Source organism: Ostrinia furnacalis, unplaced genomic scaffold (genome assembly GCF_004193835.3).
Source record: "Ostrinia furnacalis isolate ACB-3 unplaced genomic scaffold, ASM419383v2 OfSCF3547, whole genome shotgun sequence".
Lineage (NCBI taxonomy): Eukaryota > Metazoa > Arthropoda > Insecta > Lepidoptera > Crambidae > Ostrinia > Ostrinia furnacalis.
The window spans coordinates 299215-321389 of record NW_021133786.1 but is presented as its reverse complement, the minus strand read 5'-3'; the positions used below and the strand labels follow the sequence as shown (position 1 = coordinate 321389).

The window sequence follows — 22175 nt, the reverse complement described above, 5'->3', positions numbered from 1 at the left end:
AATGTAACGCTGCGTTACGGTTATGAGTTGTTAGTCGTTTGTAACATTCGCGCGTGTTTGTTCGGATGGGGCTCGGATGTAGAGGCTGTTGAAATTATATAATACTAGCTGAGACCTGCAGCTTTGCCTGCATTTACGGTCTGAAAGTCTTTATCGAGCATCCAGGGTCAAAGCACTGAATTGTATACCAAAATCATTATGAAAAAGGATTTACGCCCGTATTCACAAACGATGCTTGCTTTAAGTGAAGCAGCAAACCGAATGCACAGCGTTGAATACAGCTCTCTGATTGGTTCGTGTGTCAACCTGTGCGTCCACGCGCACTGTGAGTCCTCAAAGTAATGTTTGTGAATTCGGGCGTTATTTCCTGAAGTAATTTTTATCTTCAGTTTTATTAACCTTTTTAAATGTATATTTACGCCAAAAGAAAAGCTTTTTTCAGCAGGTTCAATCTTTTCTTACGCTTAAGTAATTTTTGCGTGCAGGCTTTTATTTATTTTATTTGGTACACGAAACAGGGATAAAACCTATACCATGGAATAAAGATAATTTGTCTTATGATACTTCAACATAGAGTTGAGGGTTTGATACACACGTCATCATCAGTAAGTATATTAAGTTTGTAGGGACACATGTAGTATGAAAGGTGTATGTCAGCTATTTTGAATGCTTGTGTGACGTATGAATCAAAGAGTCGGCCAGTTACTGCGCACTGACCGGCTCGGGCAAACGTGTTAGCCTTGGGAAATTTAAGTAAATAAAATTACGTTCAATTGTTTCGGTACATCGTATTTCATTGAAGGTCAGTGGCAGTAACTCCCAGGATAGCTAGGATCCTCACACTTTACCAACTTTAGTTAACTTTGAGTCAGGTAAATAAGCGTAGGTATTCACAACATTCTCATACCGACATTAAATAGGCACACTTACACGCGTGTATAAAATACACACCTTTCTGCCCCGTACAACCAAACTGTGGAATGGACTGTCGTCTGCGGTGTTTCCGGACGGATACGACCTGCAAGCTTTCAAGAGGAGAGCGTATCTTTACCTTAAAGGCCGGCAACGCACCTGTAACGCCCCTGGGTCTGCGGGTGTCTATGGGCGACGGTAATCACTTACCATCAGGTGATGGCTCGTTTGCCTCCTATCACATAAAAAAAAACAAAAAATAGGTTACGATAAAAACCTACAAGTTTATCTGTCGGCTGCTTTACAGTCAAGATAAACACTAACTCCTTATGTAGTAGGTATGCAACATAACAGCTCTATTGTTGGCCTGAATAATTCCTCTATATCAATGTTAATCGCATGTTTGGCCAACAATAATCCTGACCAAATAGTCGGCACTCGCAATAAAAAGGCAAACAAACTAATCCGCTGGGCATCAGTTAATATTTGAGGGATATCGCTATCTGCGCTCGTGGGATGTAACTCGGTGCCTGTATCAGTATTCTAGAATAGGGTTGAGGAGTAAGATGAGAGCGGACTGTTTGTAATTACGTAAAATAAAAAAATGTCTTTATTGGTAGTCGTTCGTTTGATCCGAATGACGTCCACTGCTGGACAAAGGCCTCCCCCAAGGATTTCCACAAATAACGGTCCTGCGCTGCCCGCATCCAGGAACCTCTCGCGACCTTTACCAGATCGTCGGTCCACCTAGTGAGAGGTCATCTTTCTGTGATTGGGAAAGTTGCCTAATTCTGGTCCTGACTCTGGGTTCAAGTCCTAGTGATGCATGCAATTTGAATTAAAGAATTGCTTTAACAGGTTTGAATCAACTAGATAAGAGATCTATCTCTTTCTACATAGTTATTTAATTTTTAGCGTTAAGAGTCGCATCTCAAACTTATTTGAAAATGAATAATTTGAAATGTGGGTTCAATTCCCGCCTTAGGCAGTTCGATTTTTTCAAGTTATTTATAACTATCTCTTTCTGTCTTTCCCACATAATATGTTCCGAAAGTCCTGAGTTGGAATTTCAGATATGACTCCAAAATCAAGAAGTCAAGACACTTCAGTTTTCAATCAATTAATAATAATTGATAAAGTATAAACTTTATAATGCACCTGATAAACAATTTAGTTTTCTTATGACTTAAAACATACATAACCCCTTTATCATCAAGTAGGTATACTGAGGCCACCGGTCTAGCCATTGACGCGTGCTGCGCTAATCCCTGCTATTGTTTTTGTAAATTTGCCTTCATTTCAGGTTATCAGCTACTTTATGATGTTGTGTTAGGATTTATCAGATAGTAATATTTCTTTAGCTTCGGGAGTTAATCTTTGACTTCGTAATTTGCGGAGTCTTAGTATTTCAGATAAGGTTAGCAGACAGATAATGCTGTATTTTGACAAAGCCGACGCTTTTATGGCTCAAATATACAGGGTGTTAATGAAAATTTTACCAAACATAACTTTACCTAATTTTTAACCAAAGTTGATACTAGTGAAAGTTTTCTTCAAATATAATTTTCCAATATTATTTTTAAAATTCATAATATAAAATTCATAAAATTCATTTATTTTTGCAAATAGGCTTTTAAAAAGCACTTTTACACGTCCCAATATTAATCCCACCACTGCTTCGGGACAATAAATGGGCCAGTGCTGAGAAGAAGCAGCGCAAGAAACTCAGTCACTATTGTCAAATTGTATTTTCCAATTATTGCGCGTGCCGTTACATGATTAAGGTGTGTAGAGGTAGGTGGTACCCCAACTTCTGATGACGTTGACAAAAATTGCTAAGTTTATAATTATCATAAAAATCATCGAGGACTACGGAATAACGTGTATAAATTATGAATTACATATTCTTAACTAGAAAAATGATACATCCTTCATTTCTTTCATCATCATTCATTCATCTCTTTTCCATTCAAAAAATCAATCCATTTATTCAAAAAATGACCCAAAGTGGCCAAAATGTTGACAACACAACCTTATTCTGATCAAGAACAAAGAAACAAAGACGTATTGCGAACTTTTTGGCTGACTGTACTGTACTGTAGTCAGGTGATAGTAAACAGTAAACAAAAAGGCCTTCTGGATAACCTAAAGCTGTGCAAATGTACCGGCAAAAATCAAATAAGATAACGTACTATTGGTATTGTCTTACAAATCTTGGATTATTAAGATAGCGTATCGTATAGTTTAATGTAATTTATGCTGTCATGGCGACTATGTCGCGTTTTGGTTACTTCTTTATTCCTTTGTTTTTCTTAGAAGATAATAAAAACGCTATGACGCTCCGAAGTGTTTGCATCGCCAACATTAATGCACGAAAATCTTGATGGTATCTTCGTAGTATTCGTATCGTATTCTTACAAAAAATGAAAATTCAGATATTTTGTCAAAAACTGAAACTAAAATATAATTATTAGTTGTGAACAGTTGACAGAGATACAATGAAGATTGCGACAGAAAGTAGTTTATTACTTGCGCCTGTGACTAAAGGCCCATCTAATTATGGCCCATTAATGTCTTGTCGCGTATGATATAAACAGGAACTGAAAAATGGTCAAAGTCATCGTGCTATTAAATAGTAAGCTTAACCTATTTTTTCTGCTTTTAAACAAGTTAATATTACTTAGTTTGTTGGCCACAAATCAAGCCTTTTATTACTGCATCATATCTGTACTTCCAAAGATTACCTCCACATGGTTCAAGCAGTGCTCTAATCTCTTTGTACTTAAATTAATTAACGGGCTTGGGACTTTTCCCAGTCAATTATTTCTCTATCGCTTCTGGAATCAATGGATAAAATTATTTAAAACCGACCACTAATGAAATTGACAGGTCTAATACAAAAAGTGGAAATAAGGAACACTGCAACATTATGCATTTGTAAGGTAACACAGATCTTACTTTATGAAAATGTCTAGACGTTTTCATTTTGCCTGACAACAGCCTCATCTGGGACGTGAACAAAAAGGTTACAGCGATAGCGGGTTATGGTTCCGTACTAATATAATAATTGATTTAATTTAAAAGAAAACTTGTCAAGTGCCAAGTCTTCAAAAATTTAGCACTTTAACTTGTAGTGAAAACTAACTAAGCACTTCAGCCAGGAGAGACCTGTGAAGTATGCAGTACTGAAGACAATATTTATATGAAATATATTTAAACTAGTGGCCGCTCGCGACTTCGCCCGCGTGGAATTTTGTCTGTCAGAGAAAAACTTAAACGAGCGCGTCCCTGTTTCAAAAACCGGGATAAAAACTATATTATGTCCTCTTCCGGGACTCAAACTATCCCTATGCCAAATTTCATAAAAATGGTTCAGCAAGACAGACATACAGAGTTACTTNTTTTGTGGTAATACAGCGTGCACTATTAATGAGTTATTTCATAAAAAAATTGAGTACTTGAAAAGATAACACGAATGTGGGTCAGATAAGTATATTATTTTTGCAAATCATACATTACAAAAATTCTACATTTGGTAATGATAATGATTGATAATTTTGTTGTTGTTACTAGATCAGCACCTGCTGCCAAGGCTATCAGCGCTGATAAGGGCTATCTTTTTATCATTACTATTGAATACTTAACAATAAGTACATGTTTGTTGAATTACTTTCATGATTCTAATCTGATATCGAGTGCCCATAAAAATCTACTATTAGATTTGATAAAATACTTAAACCGACAACACAAGATCTTACTTAACACTAGTAATGTATTATGTAAAAGAGCTCCATTTGCTCTATAATTTATAGATGAACATACTTCATGTATGCAAATAACTAGTTAAGTTTTTATTGGCGGTCAAACTGTAGATCCTGGCTACACAGGAGTTGTAGCGGCGGGAACAAGAGGTGGGAATAGTCCCGTTTGTAAATAACTTTATTTATGAGTCAATATTATGATAGAAGACTTAAATGTTTACCTCATCACGAAACCCATGACTTCATGACACTCAAAATAAAAATAAACTCCAAAGTTTTGCAGTCATCCACTCATTAAATGTGAGGTTAATATGTTTTAGCACTTCTTACGTTCTTCCTCCATTGCTTTTAAAGTTTGAGGTTAATAATACTCGAAATTCGTGAGAAATTAATGCATTGCAATTATACTGCCGTGTTGTTTGCAAGGCCACGCGGAACTTGCGGCAATTATTGAACTGTGTCTGGGCGTGCTTGGAGATTTTTACGGTTTTTAAAGTTTTTAGTATGAGATCATCTTGCAAACAGCTATAGATGAACCAAACTGAACTGTCGCACCAAACTCATTGACAGGGGGACGCTACCTTCGTTCAACTATATAGTTTCCAACATGGCAAGAGTCGGAACCAGCGATCCGGTATTGACGGTGGGCGCCCCGCTGTCAATGTCACGGATAGGACAGTTCAGTATATTGGATTTATAGCACTTCAGAAACCACCTCTTCATATCTCATTCAGCTCAATCAATATACACTTTTCATAATTTAGACTACGCAGATCGGAATTTTCTGCATACTCAAGGGATGGGATTCACCCCTAAGTATCTTTATAGTTCTACGATCATGAATTAGTCACACCGCATCAGTTTCACTCAGAAAGTGTACAGGCAAGTGCATATAAAATCAAAAGCACATAAAATCATAAAAATAAAGAAGATTTTAATTAGTTGATGACATTACAGTTCTCGGAGACCTTGTTGTCAAACGAGACGATGGAAAAGGAAAAGATAACCGCAGAGCTTAGAGTCATATTAGTATCGTAGTAAAACGGTTATCACAAACATGTCTATTACGGGAATTTTCCATCGCCACTACGATTAGACTATTTGTGAACAGATCTGTCCCTAAGGCCCAGAACAGACGGTGAAACGCAACTGCAACGAAACTGCAACTGCTAGTTACTTTTGAGTTGCATCTAAGTTTCTGCCATAGCGTCTGTTGAGAGACCACATATGACGCGACCAGTTTGAAACTTTCAGTTTCAGTTTCATTCATAAGAATCATAAGAAACTTGCAGTTGCGTTTCACCGTCTGTTCTGGGCCTAAGACATATTATGTAACTCTTCTGTCTGGAAAAATCTCTCTGACGTCACTTCTTCATGGCGTTCACACTGACCTTTGCCTGGTGACTTAGGGCCGAGACCTTGTTTAGATCCAGTTATCAGGTTATCGTAATATTTGTTTAGTTTTTATCGCCCGATAAAGGGCCTGCCCTTGGCCGGAGGCCGAATCCAATTCCGGCTCGTTTTTTTCGACTTTATGCATCGCTGAAAGTTCCGGCTCCAAAGTTTCCTTCCTTATTGGTTTCGGTGCACAATGCAATCTTGGCTGTATCAAGGCTGATGATTGTTGGACTGAGAATTGATTTTTGGGAGGCTTTGTTTGTGTGCCAGACACCAGCTTAATTAAGAGACATTGTCTGTTCCAAGTCACTTGTTTATTTAACATGGCCTGGTATTTTAGTTTCGTTTAAATACATTCAGGGTTTACAATCATGTTTAACAAGAACAACATTAAAAGACGTTATAAAAATATGAAAACTTAAGCAATTACTCAGGTTCAGGTTAATGTTGTTTTTCGTGATTGTGCTTTCGTGCAGCTGTCATGTTATAGATTAACATTTTATTCTCACTTGATGAATGATCTTGATTACCTAAAGTGAACATTAATCTAAAAACTGGTATTGTTTACCATACTTCGTACCTGATGAAAAAAAAGTGACACTTGAATATTTATGAGTGGCTGTACAAGGTACATCGGTCGAAAATCGGTGATAAAACTAGAAGTTCCTACCTACAATTCGCATTCAAATTGAAAGAGTAAAAAATGCAACAAGAAAGTTCAAAGTGAATAAAACCCAATTGAAAACACTCGCATCAGTTGATAAATAGCCTCGGCTTATGTAAAAAAAGTTTTCCTCGATCGCCTTTGCCGACTGGCCGTGAATTAAAAAAAAAGTATTCGCAAGATCAAAACAAAAAGCGCAACAAAACATCAGGTGTCCGTGACCGTGGCGCCGAAACAGAGAGTGGCGGATCTGGAGCGACGTTTGCGCAAGTCGCAGCATCTGCGCCCACGCCGCGGCCGCCGAAATAGCGGTGCCAGTGTTATGTCACGTGACCTCGATGCTTCGCCGAAGAGGTATTTGACTTCCCGACATCCTCGCAACTTTACATTTTACCATATTTCTTTTGTTTGTTTTATTCTACACTAGCTTTCCGCCCGCGGCTTCACGCGCGTAAAATTTTGTCTGTCACAGAAAAACTTAATCGCGCGCGTCCCTATTTCAGACACTGGGTTAAGAACTATCCTATGTCCTTTCCCGGGACTTAAACTATCTCTATCCCAAATTTCATCAAAATCGGTTCAGTGGTTTAGGTGTGAAAGCAAGACAGACAGACAGAGTTACTTTCGCATTTATAATACGAGTAGGTATTAGTAGGGAGTAGGGAGTAGGGATTGCCTACGTGGTCACTCTACGTTTCCAAAGTTTTAATGTAAGTCGGTAGTTTTAGAACGGTTTTGTTCTAAAGTACAGATTGCGCTGTCTGTCGCTGACAGATCCCGCGTGGGAGAAATCCGAAAAGCATTATTCAAATGTTATCTGTCATTTACTAACCTTGTAGAGTTCCTAATGGATAATGGAGTTTCCCTGAATTGTAAAGGTGATTGATAACTTCCACAACTACGAGTACCTTGTTTTGTTACGTCAACTTCAAACTACAGACGCGCGGAGGAATGCGGAGTGGTGTTGGACCTTGGAAGGGCTTTTGGAGGTGTTGTGTTGATATATCCCAGGTACAGTCAATACGTAATGTTTGCATTAAACTTCGTTAACGCAAATTTGAGTGACCTTAACTGTGAAGGTGACTTTCAGGGTGTGGTTGTTACAACCAACCTGAGGCTTAAGAATACCATGGCATCTGGGTTTTGACTAACGTGGACGACAATAGATCTCCTAATGGATTGGGATTAATGCCAAAGAAACGGCTTTTGTCTTGTCAGTACTATTAAAGACTGGTAAAGAAAAATAAAATATGTTTGGAAAGCGAAAGTTGTCTGTGACGAGTATAAAATAAAATTGAAAGTGAGTTATTGTTCGAAAACATCGAATTCCATCTAAGATAAATGCATTCTTGCAGATTAACAGATTGGCCACATCACGTTACGCGTATTGCACGCGGTGCAGCGCGCTGCAGACAACTTTCATCGGCTGCCGAACCCCGTCTAACTCGACCGCCGTCCAACGCTATAAATAGAGCATTTTAATATCCAGCATTACCAGTAGCGGCGGACATGCGAGCAAACACAAATCACATTATCATACCTTCACCTTAGCTGCCGCGGTACGCTTCCGCGTGCTCGCGTCACCATTCACTTTCACTGCTGTACGGCTCGACTTAACTACGTTAGACACGTTTCTGCCGCTGACTGTCCTAAAATGCACTCTAGCGTTAGAGGGGTAAGGCACACTTTTCAAGGTCGTCGGACCCCGCTTTTTTTCGAACGGTTAATCAGGTGCAGATTGAAATGAAACCCACCTGTCGTTGATATAAAGTGGATTTTTAGCTGGTGTCGTGCTGTGACGGCCTCGTCAAGGCCGCACGTACGTCGCGTAAGTCTGTTTACTTTCTCTAGCGGTCAATGGTCATTATTTTTGTGTTTGGACTCGGGTTTTGGGAGCCACTCAAGGTCGCATTTTGCTTTTATGCAAATAGTTAGACCGTTAACGTTTCGACTGGAACCATTTACGTTTCTGCCAAAAGATAGGTAATGACTGGCGCTAATAAAGTTTGCAGAACAAACAATTGGAAGTTAAAAAGTACTTTTTTGTGAATATGTATCGAAATTCGTTTGACATTGTCACTTCGACCCTTACATATTAGAGATGCAAAATTATGCCGCGTTAGTCTTTCGGGTCTTTAGTTTCAAAAATTGTTTATTCAAGGCTGCCGAATAAATTAGCGAAACTTGAAGGCGGGTAATATCTGGGCCGGCTCATTGCCTCGAATCAGGCCGCCGAATATAGGCCAAGCTATAACCGTTGACCTCAATAGGAGAGTGTGACAGACGTCAGCGTTATCACAATTTTTGATGCCGGCACCGCGTCACTGACCTTACGCATTATGTAGACCAAATAACTTCTAACCTTACCGGCATTATCATTCAAGGAACCAGTAACGAGGTCACGCATTTTTAAGATATTTGCTTAAGAAAACGATAAAACACAATTAGTCATGTTGATTGATTTAACTTGAGCGCTGGTTTGTTTTATTAAAATTCGGCCTTCGGGTCAATAGTTTTGAATGTCTTCATTTGTGCGCAATAACTAACATCTAACAAGTAGTTAAACACGTCCGAAATTGATTTTTACATGCTTCTTAAAATGAGTCAGTCAATTTGTTGAAAACATTTTGTATCGTCAACACAAAGCAATTTCTGTTACGTAACTATTATTTTTAAGTTTCCAGAAAACACCCAAAACATTCTGAATTTAGTATACCAATATCATTCTACCAGTTTGTAAGATATCCAGAAGTTAATGTCCACCTCCTCACAAAAATTTGTCTATCTCCCCAACCTTTCCTTCGAAACCAACAATTTATACCAAAAGCCATTCAAATTGGGCATTGCTTAGAGGAAAGCGAGGGCTCTGCGGCCGCTGCAGCGACTTTCACTTGGCACGGGCCCGCAGACGTGACTGGTGCACTGGGAAAACCTTGCACATCTGCGATCGGTTGCCAGTTGCGCAATTTCAATATTCTAATGCAGTTTTACCTCCGAGTGTTAAGGCTAAAATCCAATCGAAATGTCTTTATTTGTCTCATAAACGAGCTTAGGTATAACAGCCGTTGGGGTACGCTTAGAGATATTTTTTTTTCTATAACCTCAACTTCTTCTTTAGGTTGTTTGTTTATCACATTCCAAAGTATTGTTCTTTATGTATACTCGTACCTACTATTCTTCCATAGTATCATCTTTCATATTATTTGTTTTGTTGAAACAAGGGATTGTGATTTAAAAAGATCTTATTTCCTTGTAAATTTAACATATTATCCTCCTCAAAAGCCTGTATAGTCAATTTGATACATTCACCTTTAACTTTATGTGAGAGCAAAATATTCCATTTGTAGATTTTGGCAAAGTTGAACCTTAGATTTTACTATGTACTTCGATATCGCTATCAAAATCATATATCAGTTGCCTTCTTTCTTCAGCCACAGGATTTCCTTCTCTAGGCTCTAGGTCGTTGCCTCTATTACGATCAAGTTCGGCGATCATAATCGCCATTGCCTAATTTGAGTCTCCATCTGGCATTGCGATCACGACCAGATCCTTTGACCTTGCTGATCCCTGCGGTTGACGGACCTTCGCTCGTTAAACGGGCAGATTTTCCTTCCGTCAAGTTTGTAGTATGTACATTGTTTATCTTTATGTAATGTACCATGAATTGATGTATGATCCAAAAAAATACTGCCGTTTTTTTGGGTGGGATGTACATTTTTTCGTATGTATAAAAAACACATTCTTGTAAAAGCAACGATCAGAAAATATGCTTCCGAAATACGTGCGGGATGACGGGGCGGATACGTTTGGCGCCAGTCGAAGGGCATAGGGCTAGATATACAAATCGTTATTTTTGTACGAGGAATTTTACTATAAATAAGCCTTCATTCTGTATCTATGCTAGTATGCATGTTATGTACTCGATACTCACGATACATTATTTGGTTGCATTGCACCTCTGGTTTTAAAGGTTTAAAAAGGACTAGGGTTGAATGTCATTAAAATATTACAACGTATTACTTTTCCTGAAGTATATGACGAATCATGGAGTCTTAAGGTTTACAACAAACTTTTTATAAGGGGGAAATTTTCAGGACCTGCGTTGAACATTTCATCTACATATTTTGTGATACATGTTTTGTTTTTATCTCGACACGCCAACGATCTTAAAATACGCGCTTCCGAAACACGAATAGCGACACAAGGCGAAGGGCCCTGGGCGCGGTCCAGATATCATGTAATAGATTGGTTTTCACGGTTATTTCAATATAGCTAATTCGATAATGACTTGCAGAAGTATCAAAATTACTATACAGTCTCAATTATGTAGTTCCCATTACAGAGGAGTGAAAACTGAATTTGATGTTAGGGTGTAAGTAGCACTGCAAAATATGAGTAACATAACCGCTGATCTTCATACACCGGCTTACAACAATTTACTGACTAAAAAATATTTTTATTTCGAAAGCAGAACCACCAATCGCCAAAGAAGTACCAATTGAAACTACACAAGAATAGAATAAAACAGAATAAGACTATTGACACAGTAGGTAAGCACATATAAAAAAACAACACAACAAGAATAAAAAACAATTACTAACACACTGCGCCAATAGGCTGAGCTCAGCATTTATCATGACATGCTTTACGGGCACAAGATGTCGTCATATGAACTCATATGCCTTGCATGTCAATATTAAACCTATCCACATAACATCCTCAACAGGAAGCTGCCAGTAAAAGTGACGGGTTCCAACATCAACCGTTGTAATGTGGGAACAAGTTGTAGGAAGTGCAAAGGGCAATTCAGCAATCAGCAGGACAAGGAACAACGGGACGCCCACAACGGGACTCAGGACGTGGAGAATGGAAAAACTGCAATAATGAACATCTAATGGACGTAGTTTGCTTTGACGTTTTACTTGACGATATTCTGTTCTTCGAACTTTGAAGGCACTGATGATTTGATTAGATTAAAGGTGCATCAAATGGTATTACTTGTAATGATTTAAAAACTATTTGCTTGTGAATTCATATTTAACGGCTCATGAACTCACACAGTAGTAAATTACAGTCTATAAGCCTTTACTTTACAGTTTACTTTATTTAGCTCTACAAGTGGCTTTATTCGAAGAACGATTTTATTTCTTTTTATAGAAAAACAGCTCTTAGTTGAAACGATTTCGAATTTTGTACGCATTACAGTCGCGAAGCACGTTATACATAGGAACTCAATGTATAATCGAATTCTGTAGGATGCCAAATGCCAATGAAACCTAACCAGTGACGGATGAGTATAGTCCCATAGAATAACTAACAGTCTTGGAACCAGCAACGAATTTAATCAAAATAATATACGCGGTATAAGTATAAGACGTCAGAGTCACTGGCAAGCTGCGTGAATAGTGGTGACGTAAGAAAAAAGCTCAGAGACTGGATCGGTGTCCTCTCGCGCCTGCGTCAGCGGCCTTGCGCGGACAACTTTCCACGCGGAAGACTCCTGCGCACTTTTTGTCTACGGCCACGATTTATACACCGGTGCCCTTATTTGGCCCGTTATTGTAACAAGGTTTTGGCTTTAAGCCCCCGACTTGCAGTTTAACTTTATCGACTATAAATCGAGGATTGGATTACTTGAATTATGCGGCTATTTGTCGATTTAATGTAGGTGCTAAATCTATAGCGAAGATAAAACTGTTAATAATGAATTGCTATAAGTTTATTTTTTTCTTTTTCATCTATATGAAAAAGAAAAAAATAAACACCCTATGGTGTTCGTTGCGCTTTTGTTCACTAGACAATAAAAGCTACTTATCATAAATACAGGTACTTGCTTGAAGATTTCTTAAAGATGAGGGGTTAGGTACGTTTACTGTTCTTACAGTAACAACAGACTTCTGAGGCCTGGATCATGATATCTGCATAGATTTTGATAAAGATCCTAATTTGTAAAATGATGCTGCGCATTATGAGCTGACCAATTTTGGTCTCGCTTTATTTTAACAGTCAAAAATGAGGAAAATGAGTGGGTACGTCACGGCTCGAGGTACGAGGACCTTGGCGCGGCCACTTACGAATTGAACTGGCGAGGTCGGCCCGCCTTCCGCTACAAGTGTTGTGTAGGGCTGGCGACTTATGAAAATTTAAAGGAGTTTCTAAAGTCGTAAAAAGCTAGGGACTAAACAAATTCTTGAGCGAAACAACCTAAAGATAAAAGTATTTGAGTTTTTTTTTAATTGAGTATCAGTTGCGTTCACGACAGAGATTAGATGACGACAAAAAATCATTTTCTAGGTTGAACAACTAGAGTCAACTCATATTCCATATACCTACCTAGGTTCTTTTGAGCACTTTTACAAGTCCCTGATTTTAAAGATTACCTATACATATCTGAAAATGAAATATTTTATTCAGCGACACAAAAAAACATAAAAAAAATGAAAACAAAACTAAAACTAAATAAAGTAGGTAATGTGCGTCACCGAAACGGTATCCACTGAATATCATGTAGTAACTTTTCGTAAACAATTACTTATATCCCTGTCATCTCCTCCAAGTAAGCTAGAAAACTTGTGTTAAGAGTGGTTTCACCACAATAGACCAGCAGCCGAAGGGGATCAAACTAAACCTTCTCCCTACTTCTTCTTCTTCTTCTTCTTCCCTACTATTTTAATATTTTAAGGGCCCTACTGACAGCCCTGGGCAAGCGTAGGCTGCCATTTGCGCCGGATCCATTCGGCTGATTGAGTTACGACACAGTGGGAACATACCGGTGATGGTACCACAGCGACCTACGGCAACACTGAGTGGCCTATTTTTGGTTGGTCAGTGAGTTCACACCTTAACACGTAAATACCTTGTCTAAGGTCAAAGGTGATCATGATAGGTCAATTGAAATACTTAAGTATAGTAGAGCCATTAAAGAACTTCGCTCAGCCTAATGGATATTGTGTTTATTACATTATGTTTTTACAAAATGTTTTTCGCTTCAAAAAATAGTCACGTGGGAGTGAACCCACTACTGTTATTTAATAGATCATGAAGACTTTGGAGTCTAAGTGCCTTTTCACACGTTCCGGTTGCCGGCTATCCGGCGCCGGGTACCCGTTCGTGAATGTATGGGCATGCCGGATTAATTACGCCGGAACATGTGAAAGCTCCGTACCATGCCCATACACTTCACCACCGGGTACCCGGCGCCGGATAGCCAGCAACCGGAACGTGTGAAAAGGCACTAACTCTAACCCTTAGTGCCTTTTCACACGTTCNATAGCCAGCAACCGGAACGTGTGAAAAGGCACTAACTCTAACCCTTAGTGCCTTTTCACACGTTCCGGTTGCCGGCTATCCGGCGCCGGGTACCCGGTGGTGAAGTGTATGGGCATGGTACGTAGCTTTCACATGTTCCGGCGTAATTAATCCGGCATGCCCATACATTTCACGCCGGGTAGCCGGCGCCGGTTAGCCGGCAACCGGGACGTGTGAAAAGGGCCTTACTTGGGTTAGGGCCATTGACAGTCGAAATCACATCCGATCATGCCTTTTTTTTCCAACATCGTATGAATGTGCCATCCGGTCGGCGTGAAATAGTCCGTTAAACCCAAGGAAGCCAAAAAGATCGCAACACGTCTTTGTTACAATAAATTTCAATGGAATAAGGTTGTGGTGTCAATTTTTGGTCACATTGGGTGTCACGAACAATTTGACTCTGACTGTCCTATAGTTTTTGAGAAAAAAAGCCTTAATTAAACTCACCAGCAAGCTCTTATGTTACATACAGCTAAGGAAGGCAGGCTTGTTGAACACATTTGGTGAGGTGACCGGTCCCTCTTGCGCGGGCGCACCTGCAACAACGGCATTGGCATTAACACTTGTAGTGTGGCAACACTTTTGTATGCTAATCTGTGTTTGTTATTTACGCCGCAGAATTCCTTGCTGTCAAAAGCAGCTTCAAATTCGTAGCATGGGCGTATTTACATGTAGGAAGTTGATACTTAAAGATTTTAAATATTTCGGATAGGCAAGACTTAACCTGGGTTGCACCATCTTTATCTATAACAAACGACAAGTCTGTCAAAGTTCATAAAAAACCGGTTAAAGTTATAGTTACGGTTAAAGTTTAGATGATGCAATCAGCCTTAGAGTGCGTTTCGCGTGAGTCCATCTACTTCGCTACTTTCCTAGACTAAAATAACGTGTAGGTACTTCGACCATCGAATCATATTGTATTTCAGACGATCAGCTATTAAATCAAGCCTGTAGTGACTGTAAGCGATAAACGCTGTAAACGTAACAATTTGAAAAAAAATCATAAAGTAATTTGTCATTGCCTTATTGAATTCTAACCCATTGGTGGTTGGAGTGTCTCTAACATTTGAACCACGAAAGCGTTTTGTCCCAAAATTACATTTTAAATTTCACCTTTAAATTACTATTTGTAAAATGTTTCCTATCTGTATTATGGTAAGTCTTAATTCCCAATTCCCTGTCCAGGTGACCACACACAGCGGGTGGGGAGTGCGGGGAGTTCTCCACGCGACGCTGGTAGCGTTCGACAAGCAGTGGAACCTGGCCCTTAGTGATGTACTGGAGATATGGACGAAGAAGGCGAAAGGGAAGAGGAAAATACCTCCTATGGGTAAGTTGTTAAGAGATACTGTTCCGAAATAGGACGCTGGCAGAGGTTGGCGATATCTTTAGGGCTTTTGTCTTTTGTCCAGCAGTGGACTGCTGTAGGCTGATGATAATGACTACTGATTATTTTAATTTCAGTTTATGTGGGAAAGTCCTTTTATATGATTTCGGTTTCCTTATTACATTTTGAACTTCCTGTCTGTAATTGAGAAAATCTGTCTCATGTCGGGAGTATACTCGAATTACTGCTTAAAATAACTTTTAGTTTCCAATTCGTACTATTTATACACATAAAAATAGTGGTCCACTAGACCAGTAATAAAATATGGGCTGGCGTAGTGTTAGAAACTGGATGCAAGATACATAATTATGATCTTTCACTTATAGCTTCTAGAATCATGTAGCCAAATCTAATGGTGTGTGTGTTCACGACGTATGACGATGCAATCAACGATAAACGTCGAAGTCATTGCCCCAACTTGCATATTAATGTATAAATAGATTTTACAGTATTATGTCGTACGATTATATAAAGAAAGCAGTATGCAGCGTGACTCAGCTCTTTTATAATTGCTTGCTTTCTCCATGTTTTTCTCTTTACATCAAAAACGGCATGCGAGTTTGAAATGACGTAACCGCTTTAATAATATTCGAATGATATTTAAATATAAATAAAGCAAATAAATAATATGTTTACAAAAACGGATGAAGGTCGAAAATAAGGACAATTTGAAGGTTCTATAACATGTTTGTGCTTTATTTAGGTCAGAGGACTGTGACCGCCTACGAACTAAGTTCAAGAATTTTTAATATATTAATAATATGGCCATGTGATACTTATGTATGATCCCTGATTATTTATTATTTACACCTTATCGTACAAATAAATGAACTTAGAATCTAAGAAATAACGAAAGTCATAAAAATTGGCAGAATTACTACCTAACAACGTCCTCTACCATTCAATCTTGAAATAATGCACGCACACATATGAGATATTTGAATAGGTAGGTTTTGATTGCTCAGCGAAATTTCTGAAACTTTGTAACACTAATATGAGATTTATACTAAGAGCGAAAGTAACTGTTGTGTGTTACATTGTTATTGTATGTTACGATTTCATGCTCAATAAAATGCTGAGCCAACTTGATGAATTACGTCTGATATCACTTAAAAATGAATGACGAAGTCCGCGCTAGGTTAGTTGTATTGTTTAAATATGGCATCCTTTTAATATAAGATTCTACTCATGATAGATGATAGTACATTCCCCAAATATGAGACAAATCCAATGACTATTAAAATTTGTCTTTATTTTGACTGTTTATTTGTATTAGTGTGCTCTTATAGAGTTTTAAAACGATTGTGCAGTTAACACATCAGCCTACATTTTAGTTGCAAAATAACAGCAATTACATCTAAATAAGATATCAGTGTTAAACTTGATGTGCTGTCGTCAGCACAAGGTTTTAACTATTGCAATTTTAACTCATTGGATTTGTCTCCTATTTGGAGAACTATGTATCATGAATAGTCTTATTTTAAAAGGATGCCAATGAATTAACACCCTGTATTTTTGTATCCAGGTACACCAGTCCCCAAAGGAACGGCGGCGAAGATATCGCCCGTGCCCATAGTGACCGAGACGCGCGTGCGCAAGGGTGTATTAGAATGCACCAGGCATATGCCCCAGCTGTTAGTGCGAGGTGAACAAGTGGTGATGATCAATATAGTGGAACGGTGAACTGTGATGAGCCTGGACTGTAATGTGACAGTGAATTTGTGATATGGTGATCTGTGAATCGTGGTTAAGTTTGAAACTTTTTGTTACTGTATTATGTATAGTTACATAACTGTGTATTGGTTAAGATAATACCTATTGTGTTATTGGACTCAAAATAATGAATTGATGAAATCTTTCTGTTATACTTTTTACATTTCAATAAACTAATTGTTTATTATATTGTTTTACTAGATTTTTCATTTTTGCATGTTCGATATCCATTTTATATCGATTTTCATAAAAATAATAGTAGCCATAAAATCACAGACCCCATTGTGCTGTACTATATAATCCATAGAAATAATAGGTCTTGTTTGATAGAAAACTAATGCAACATTAAATACTGATTCTACTTAAAAAGGCATTCAAACCTGCGTGTTCATCTAGTCTCACAATAAACAAACGCACTAAACGTCGTAGTGAATCAAAGATGCGCGGGCGCGTGTCGCACATCACGTAACGAGTAAACAGCTGTCACGGAGTCCATTACTCATCAGGTTTGTGATCATTGTGCTGGGGCTAATTTTAACCTTACAAATGTTGAAAAAACGTAAACACCGAGAATTTTTTCTATTTTCAATTCCAGGTAGAGTATTAAAAGTGGCAAACGAGTAAAGGTCATTGCAGTAATTGAGTTGATGAATATGGTGCTAAATAGGTAAAACATAAACCGCACATGTTTTACTTAGTTAGCATAATAAATTCAAAGCGCTTCAAAACTTGAGAGTACCATTTACTAACGTGACGCGTGATGACAGCGTATTTTGGAACAATTTCGACATGATTACCATTATAAAAGTGTTTTGTTACAAAATCCCGTGACAGTGATAAATTTATAGTAAAAATGCAACATAATAGTTTAAAATATTATAATTTCGACATGCTATGTGGCGAGAGCCAAAAGTCTTGGCTTCGAATTCTACCTAAAAGAGTCGATTGCTTTAATTTCAAGTTTTTTGTGATTGACTTGATATTTATTCGCTTTTCCATTCTATTCTCAACACTGAGTGATCAAATCAAGGCAATATAGACATACATTTTGTCACAACATTTAATAAAGTAAGATATTAGTTATAAAGAAAGTTATGTGGGAAATAAGGCCTACTCATAATAAGACGTTTATAAACAATTAGACGAAGAAATAACTTTCCCGACATTATTGTACTTAATAAATCAACACCTAAGATGTAAGTCAATGATCCATCTTAAACGAATGAAACAATTTTTAAAGACAAATATTAAAACTATAATGGTACTTTGACCGTTCGTGAACTTAAAATCTCTTGTCAATATTGCAGGCTTAAAACCTTTTAGCAAATGAGATTAAATCAAGATCGAAACATATAATAATAAGATTATATCAGCTTATGTTCTTCAAAATGTCTACTAACTCATAAGCCTTAAAAACTTGACGCCACTACTATATTCGTACTATAGTCTTAATCCAGTCAATGTCTTTATTAATCTTTTTATTAATCTAAATATACAGTGTGAGTCACGTTAAAGAGTACATATGAAAATAGATGAAACTAGACCTATTTTTATCGACAAAAAAGAGGGCAAAAATTTTTTAAGATTTTTTTTAAAAAAATTATAGAATTGTTTTTTCTTCCAATTACTTATTGTAAAGAAAACGTAATAACTTTTAAACTAAGAGGTATATCCTGATAAAATAAAAACAGTAATAATGCTAAATAATAGGCGATACTAAAAAAATACATAAAATATACAAAAAATGCCAATAAATAATAAAAAATGATACTTTTTGAAAAAAATCTGCTTTTAAATTCGTGTTTTTTTGGTTATTTGATAAATTTCTCCGAAAAATGCCCCCATAACAGGTAGTTTTTATTACTTTGTATTATTCTCTATCGTATTACCTTCGTAAAACCAAAAATCGCATGTCTCTATCCCTATCACAACGTTTGCAATGATCGTTTGAACTAAGCCTCTCCGGGCGCGCCATTCAAAGCTTCGTTAACAACGAAACTGAAAATGGCTCTAGATTTGTAATTCTGATAAAGACAAGTTAGATTTCAAATAAAAACAAAAGATTATGAAGTAAAATAAGCATTTTAGTTAAAATTATAATTGTCTCAACCTGTAGCGGAGAATAATGTTGTGGCAGGCCTTTGTTCAAACGATCATAGCAAATGTTGTGATAGGGATAGAGACATGCGATTTTTGGTTTTACAAAGATAATACGATAGAGAATAATACAAAGTAATAAAAACTACCTGTTATAGGGGCATTTTTCGGAGAAATTTATCAAATAACAAAAAAAACACGAATTTAAAAGCAGATTTTTTTCAAAAAGTATCATTTTTTATTATTTATTGGCATTTTTTGTGTATTTTATGTATTTTTTTAGTATCGCCTGTATTTAGCATTATTACTGTTTTTATTTTATCTGGATATACCTCTTAGTTTAAAAGTTATTACGTTTTCTTTACAATAAGTAATTGGAAGAAAAAAAATTCTACTCGTATAAAAAAATTTAAAAAAATCTCAAAAATTTATTGACCTCTCTTTTGTCGATAAAAATAGGTCTAGTTTCATCTATTTTCATATGTACACTTTAACGTGACTCACACTGTATATAACTCAAAGGTGACTGACTGACTGACTGACATAGTGATCTATCAACGCACAGCCCAAACCACTGGATAGATCAGGCTGAAATTTGGCATGCAGGTGTTATGTCGTAGGCATCCGCTAAGAAACGATTTTGCGAAACTCCACCCCTAAGGGGGTAAAACGAGATCCACGCGTACGAAGTCGCGGGCGGTCGCTAGTTTTGCAATAATATTGACAAGTTCTTTACAAATCTTGAGTTGATATAACGAGACTGCATATAAACAGATTGCATTGAAGGTCTCTATATGTCGCATTACTATGTAGTATTTTTCGATGCTAATGTTTCGACATTATTGGCAAGCGCTATAGCAAACTGAACCGCTAGTCCTACTGAATGACTACTACGTACTAAGTAATTATTCTCGATTTGTTTTATTGCAGTATATTGGAAGATGGTAAGAGTAATAATAACTGTAATAACACATGAGACGGCGATGATTCCCAGTATTGTGAGGAAGTTCAAAATACAGAACAATGCTGTTTGGTTATGTGACGCTACAAATTTCGCCTGTGGGAAAAGATCCTGTGTCCGTTATTTGTGTGTTTTCATGTAAATGCTACAGTTAATTTATGTGCAGCATCAATATAATCAATATGCGATAATTATGTACGCTTCAATGTAAAATATAAACAGAAATATACACCCAAGAGCGAAATTGAGACCGGCACAAAAATTCAAAAAACATTATCGTGAAAACCACTTAAAGTAGCTTGATAAAACAAAAAGAAGTATAAAGTGCTCGAGTGACTATACTGGGCTTCATTTTGTTACTAAATAGTTCCACCTGTTTTGTCATTATACCGTAGACGTGTAGAGAAATATTTTGAGTCATCTAATTGAAAAGGCGCATCTATAATAACACTTTTTTCAGATATGAGTTAAAAACTCAAGGACATCTTAAGAATTATTTGAACCTTTTTCATCTCCATTTTGATTTGGTGTTCATCTATCGGGGGCAGAATGTATCACTAGAGGGCAATTCGTTAATTGTTCGAACGGGTCATCATAGACCGAAAAATAGTCAGATGCAGATGGCATTTAAGCATTTAACTGTCTAGGACAGTAATAGGCCGTGTCTAATTTCGGTGGCGATTCATCGTAGTTCAGAAAATCGCGGATCCTAGGTGCATTGGTTTATTTCGGTGGCATAGAGTCCGGGTGCGTCGCACTCGCACCCTGGCGCGTGTCCAGCGCCTACGCGTGGTGGCAGTACTATTAGTGCATAGTGTAATAGAAATTAAAAACTGCAAAAATAACCAAAAAGACACACGAATCATATAACATATTATACTGCATGCACTGTCTTAGATAGACACCCTATATTTGGGACGTGTATAAGTGCCCTACAATGGGCCTATGTACTGAATAAAGTATTTGAATTTGAACCCCCTAGACTAGACTACACTCTTTTAGTCGACCGATAGTTTGATCGGGCTGTTAATTCGTATGAACGTATTGTATGGAACTACGCACATTGCACTGATTTAGTATCGGTCGATTCTTCATACAAATACACAAAAATATGCGTGTATAGTTTTAAGTCCCTTTGTTCTGTTTTTTATTTTTTTCCTTTTTTGTGTCAAATAAAGTTTTTCTTATTCTTATTCTTATATACAATATAGACAAAAAGTCTGTTGTCTGCGGAGTGTCTTACTATGAGTAGTGGATCCCGGCAGTAAAAAATGAAAATATAGATGATGCAGTTCAGCTATAATCAGAAGATTAATGCTCTTAATAGGCACTGATTTATAAAATTAAAAGCAAAAGGGTATTGGACACAAGGACGTTATAACATGACAATGGATTTAGATCGTATCTGTTACGGGAGGTTAGTGACACCGAGTCGCAGTGGTGTTAATGAGATATACAGTGTGAGTCACGTTAAAGTGTACATATGAAAATAGATGAAACTAGACCTATTTTGACGATCATAGCAAATGTTGTGATAGGGATAGAGACATGCGATTTTTGGTTTTACAAAGATAATACGATAGAGAATAATACAAAGTAATAAAAACCACCGGTTATAGGGGCATTTTTTGGAGAAATTTATCAAATAACCAAAAAAACACGAATTTTTAAGCAGATTTTTTTCAAAAAGTATCATTTTTTATTATTTGTTGGCATTTTTTGTGTATTTTATGTATTTTTTTAGTATTGCCTTTTATTTAGCATTATTACTGTTTTTATTTTATCAGGATATACCGCTTAGTTTAAAAAGGTCTTACGTTTTCTTTACAATAAGTAATTGGAAGAAAAAAAATTATATAAAAAAATTAAAAAAAATCTCTAAAAAATTTTGACCTCTTTTTTGTCGATAAAAATAGGTCTAGTTTCATCTATTTTCATATGTACACTTTAACGTGACTCACACTGTATTTCCAA

The 22175-nt window shown here is 37.2% G+C and overlaps 2 protein-coding genes across 5 annotated transcripts in view; one reads left to right on the top strand and one right to left on the bottom strand.

Moving 5' to 3' along the window:
- Positions 1-17275, top strand: part of Lsm11 (U6 snRNA-associated Sm-like protein LSm11) — a 41172-nt gene extending 23897 nt beyond the window's left edge. Inside the window, exons 3-4 of the mRNA XM_028311819.1 lie at positions 15229-15373; positions 16956-17275. Coding sequence (XP_028167620.1) covers positions 15229-15373; positions 16956-17113 — 303 coding nt within the window. The 3' untranslated portion in view covers positions 17114-17275. The remainder of the gene's footprint in view (positions 1-15228; positions 15374-16955) is intronic.
- Positions 1-22175, bottom strand: part of Eip74EF (Ecdysone-induced protein E74) — a 216834-nt gene that overhangs the window by 155476 nt on the left and 39183 nt on the right. For all 4 annotated transcript variants that reach the window (XM_028311816.1, XM_028311815.1, XM_028311814.1 and 1 more), the window contains exon 2: positions 14491-14579. The gene's annotated coding sequence lies outside the window, so the exon portion shown is untranslated. The remainder of the gene's footprint in view (positions 1-14490; positions 14580-22175) is intronic.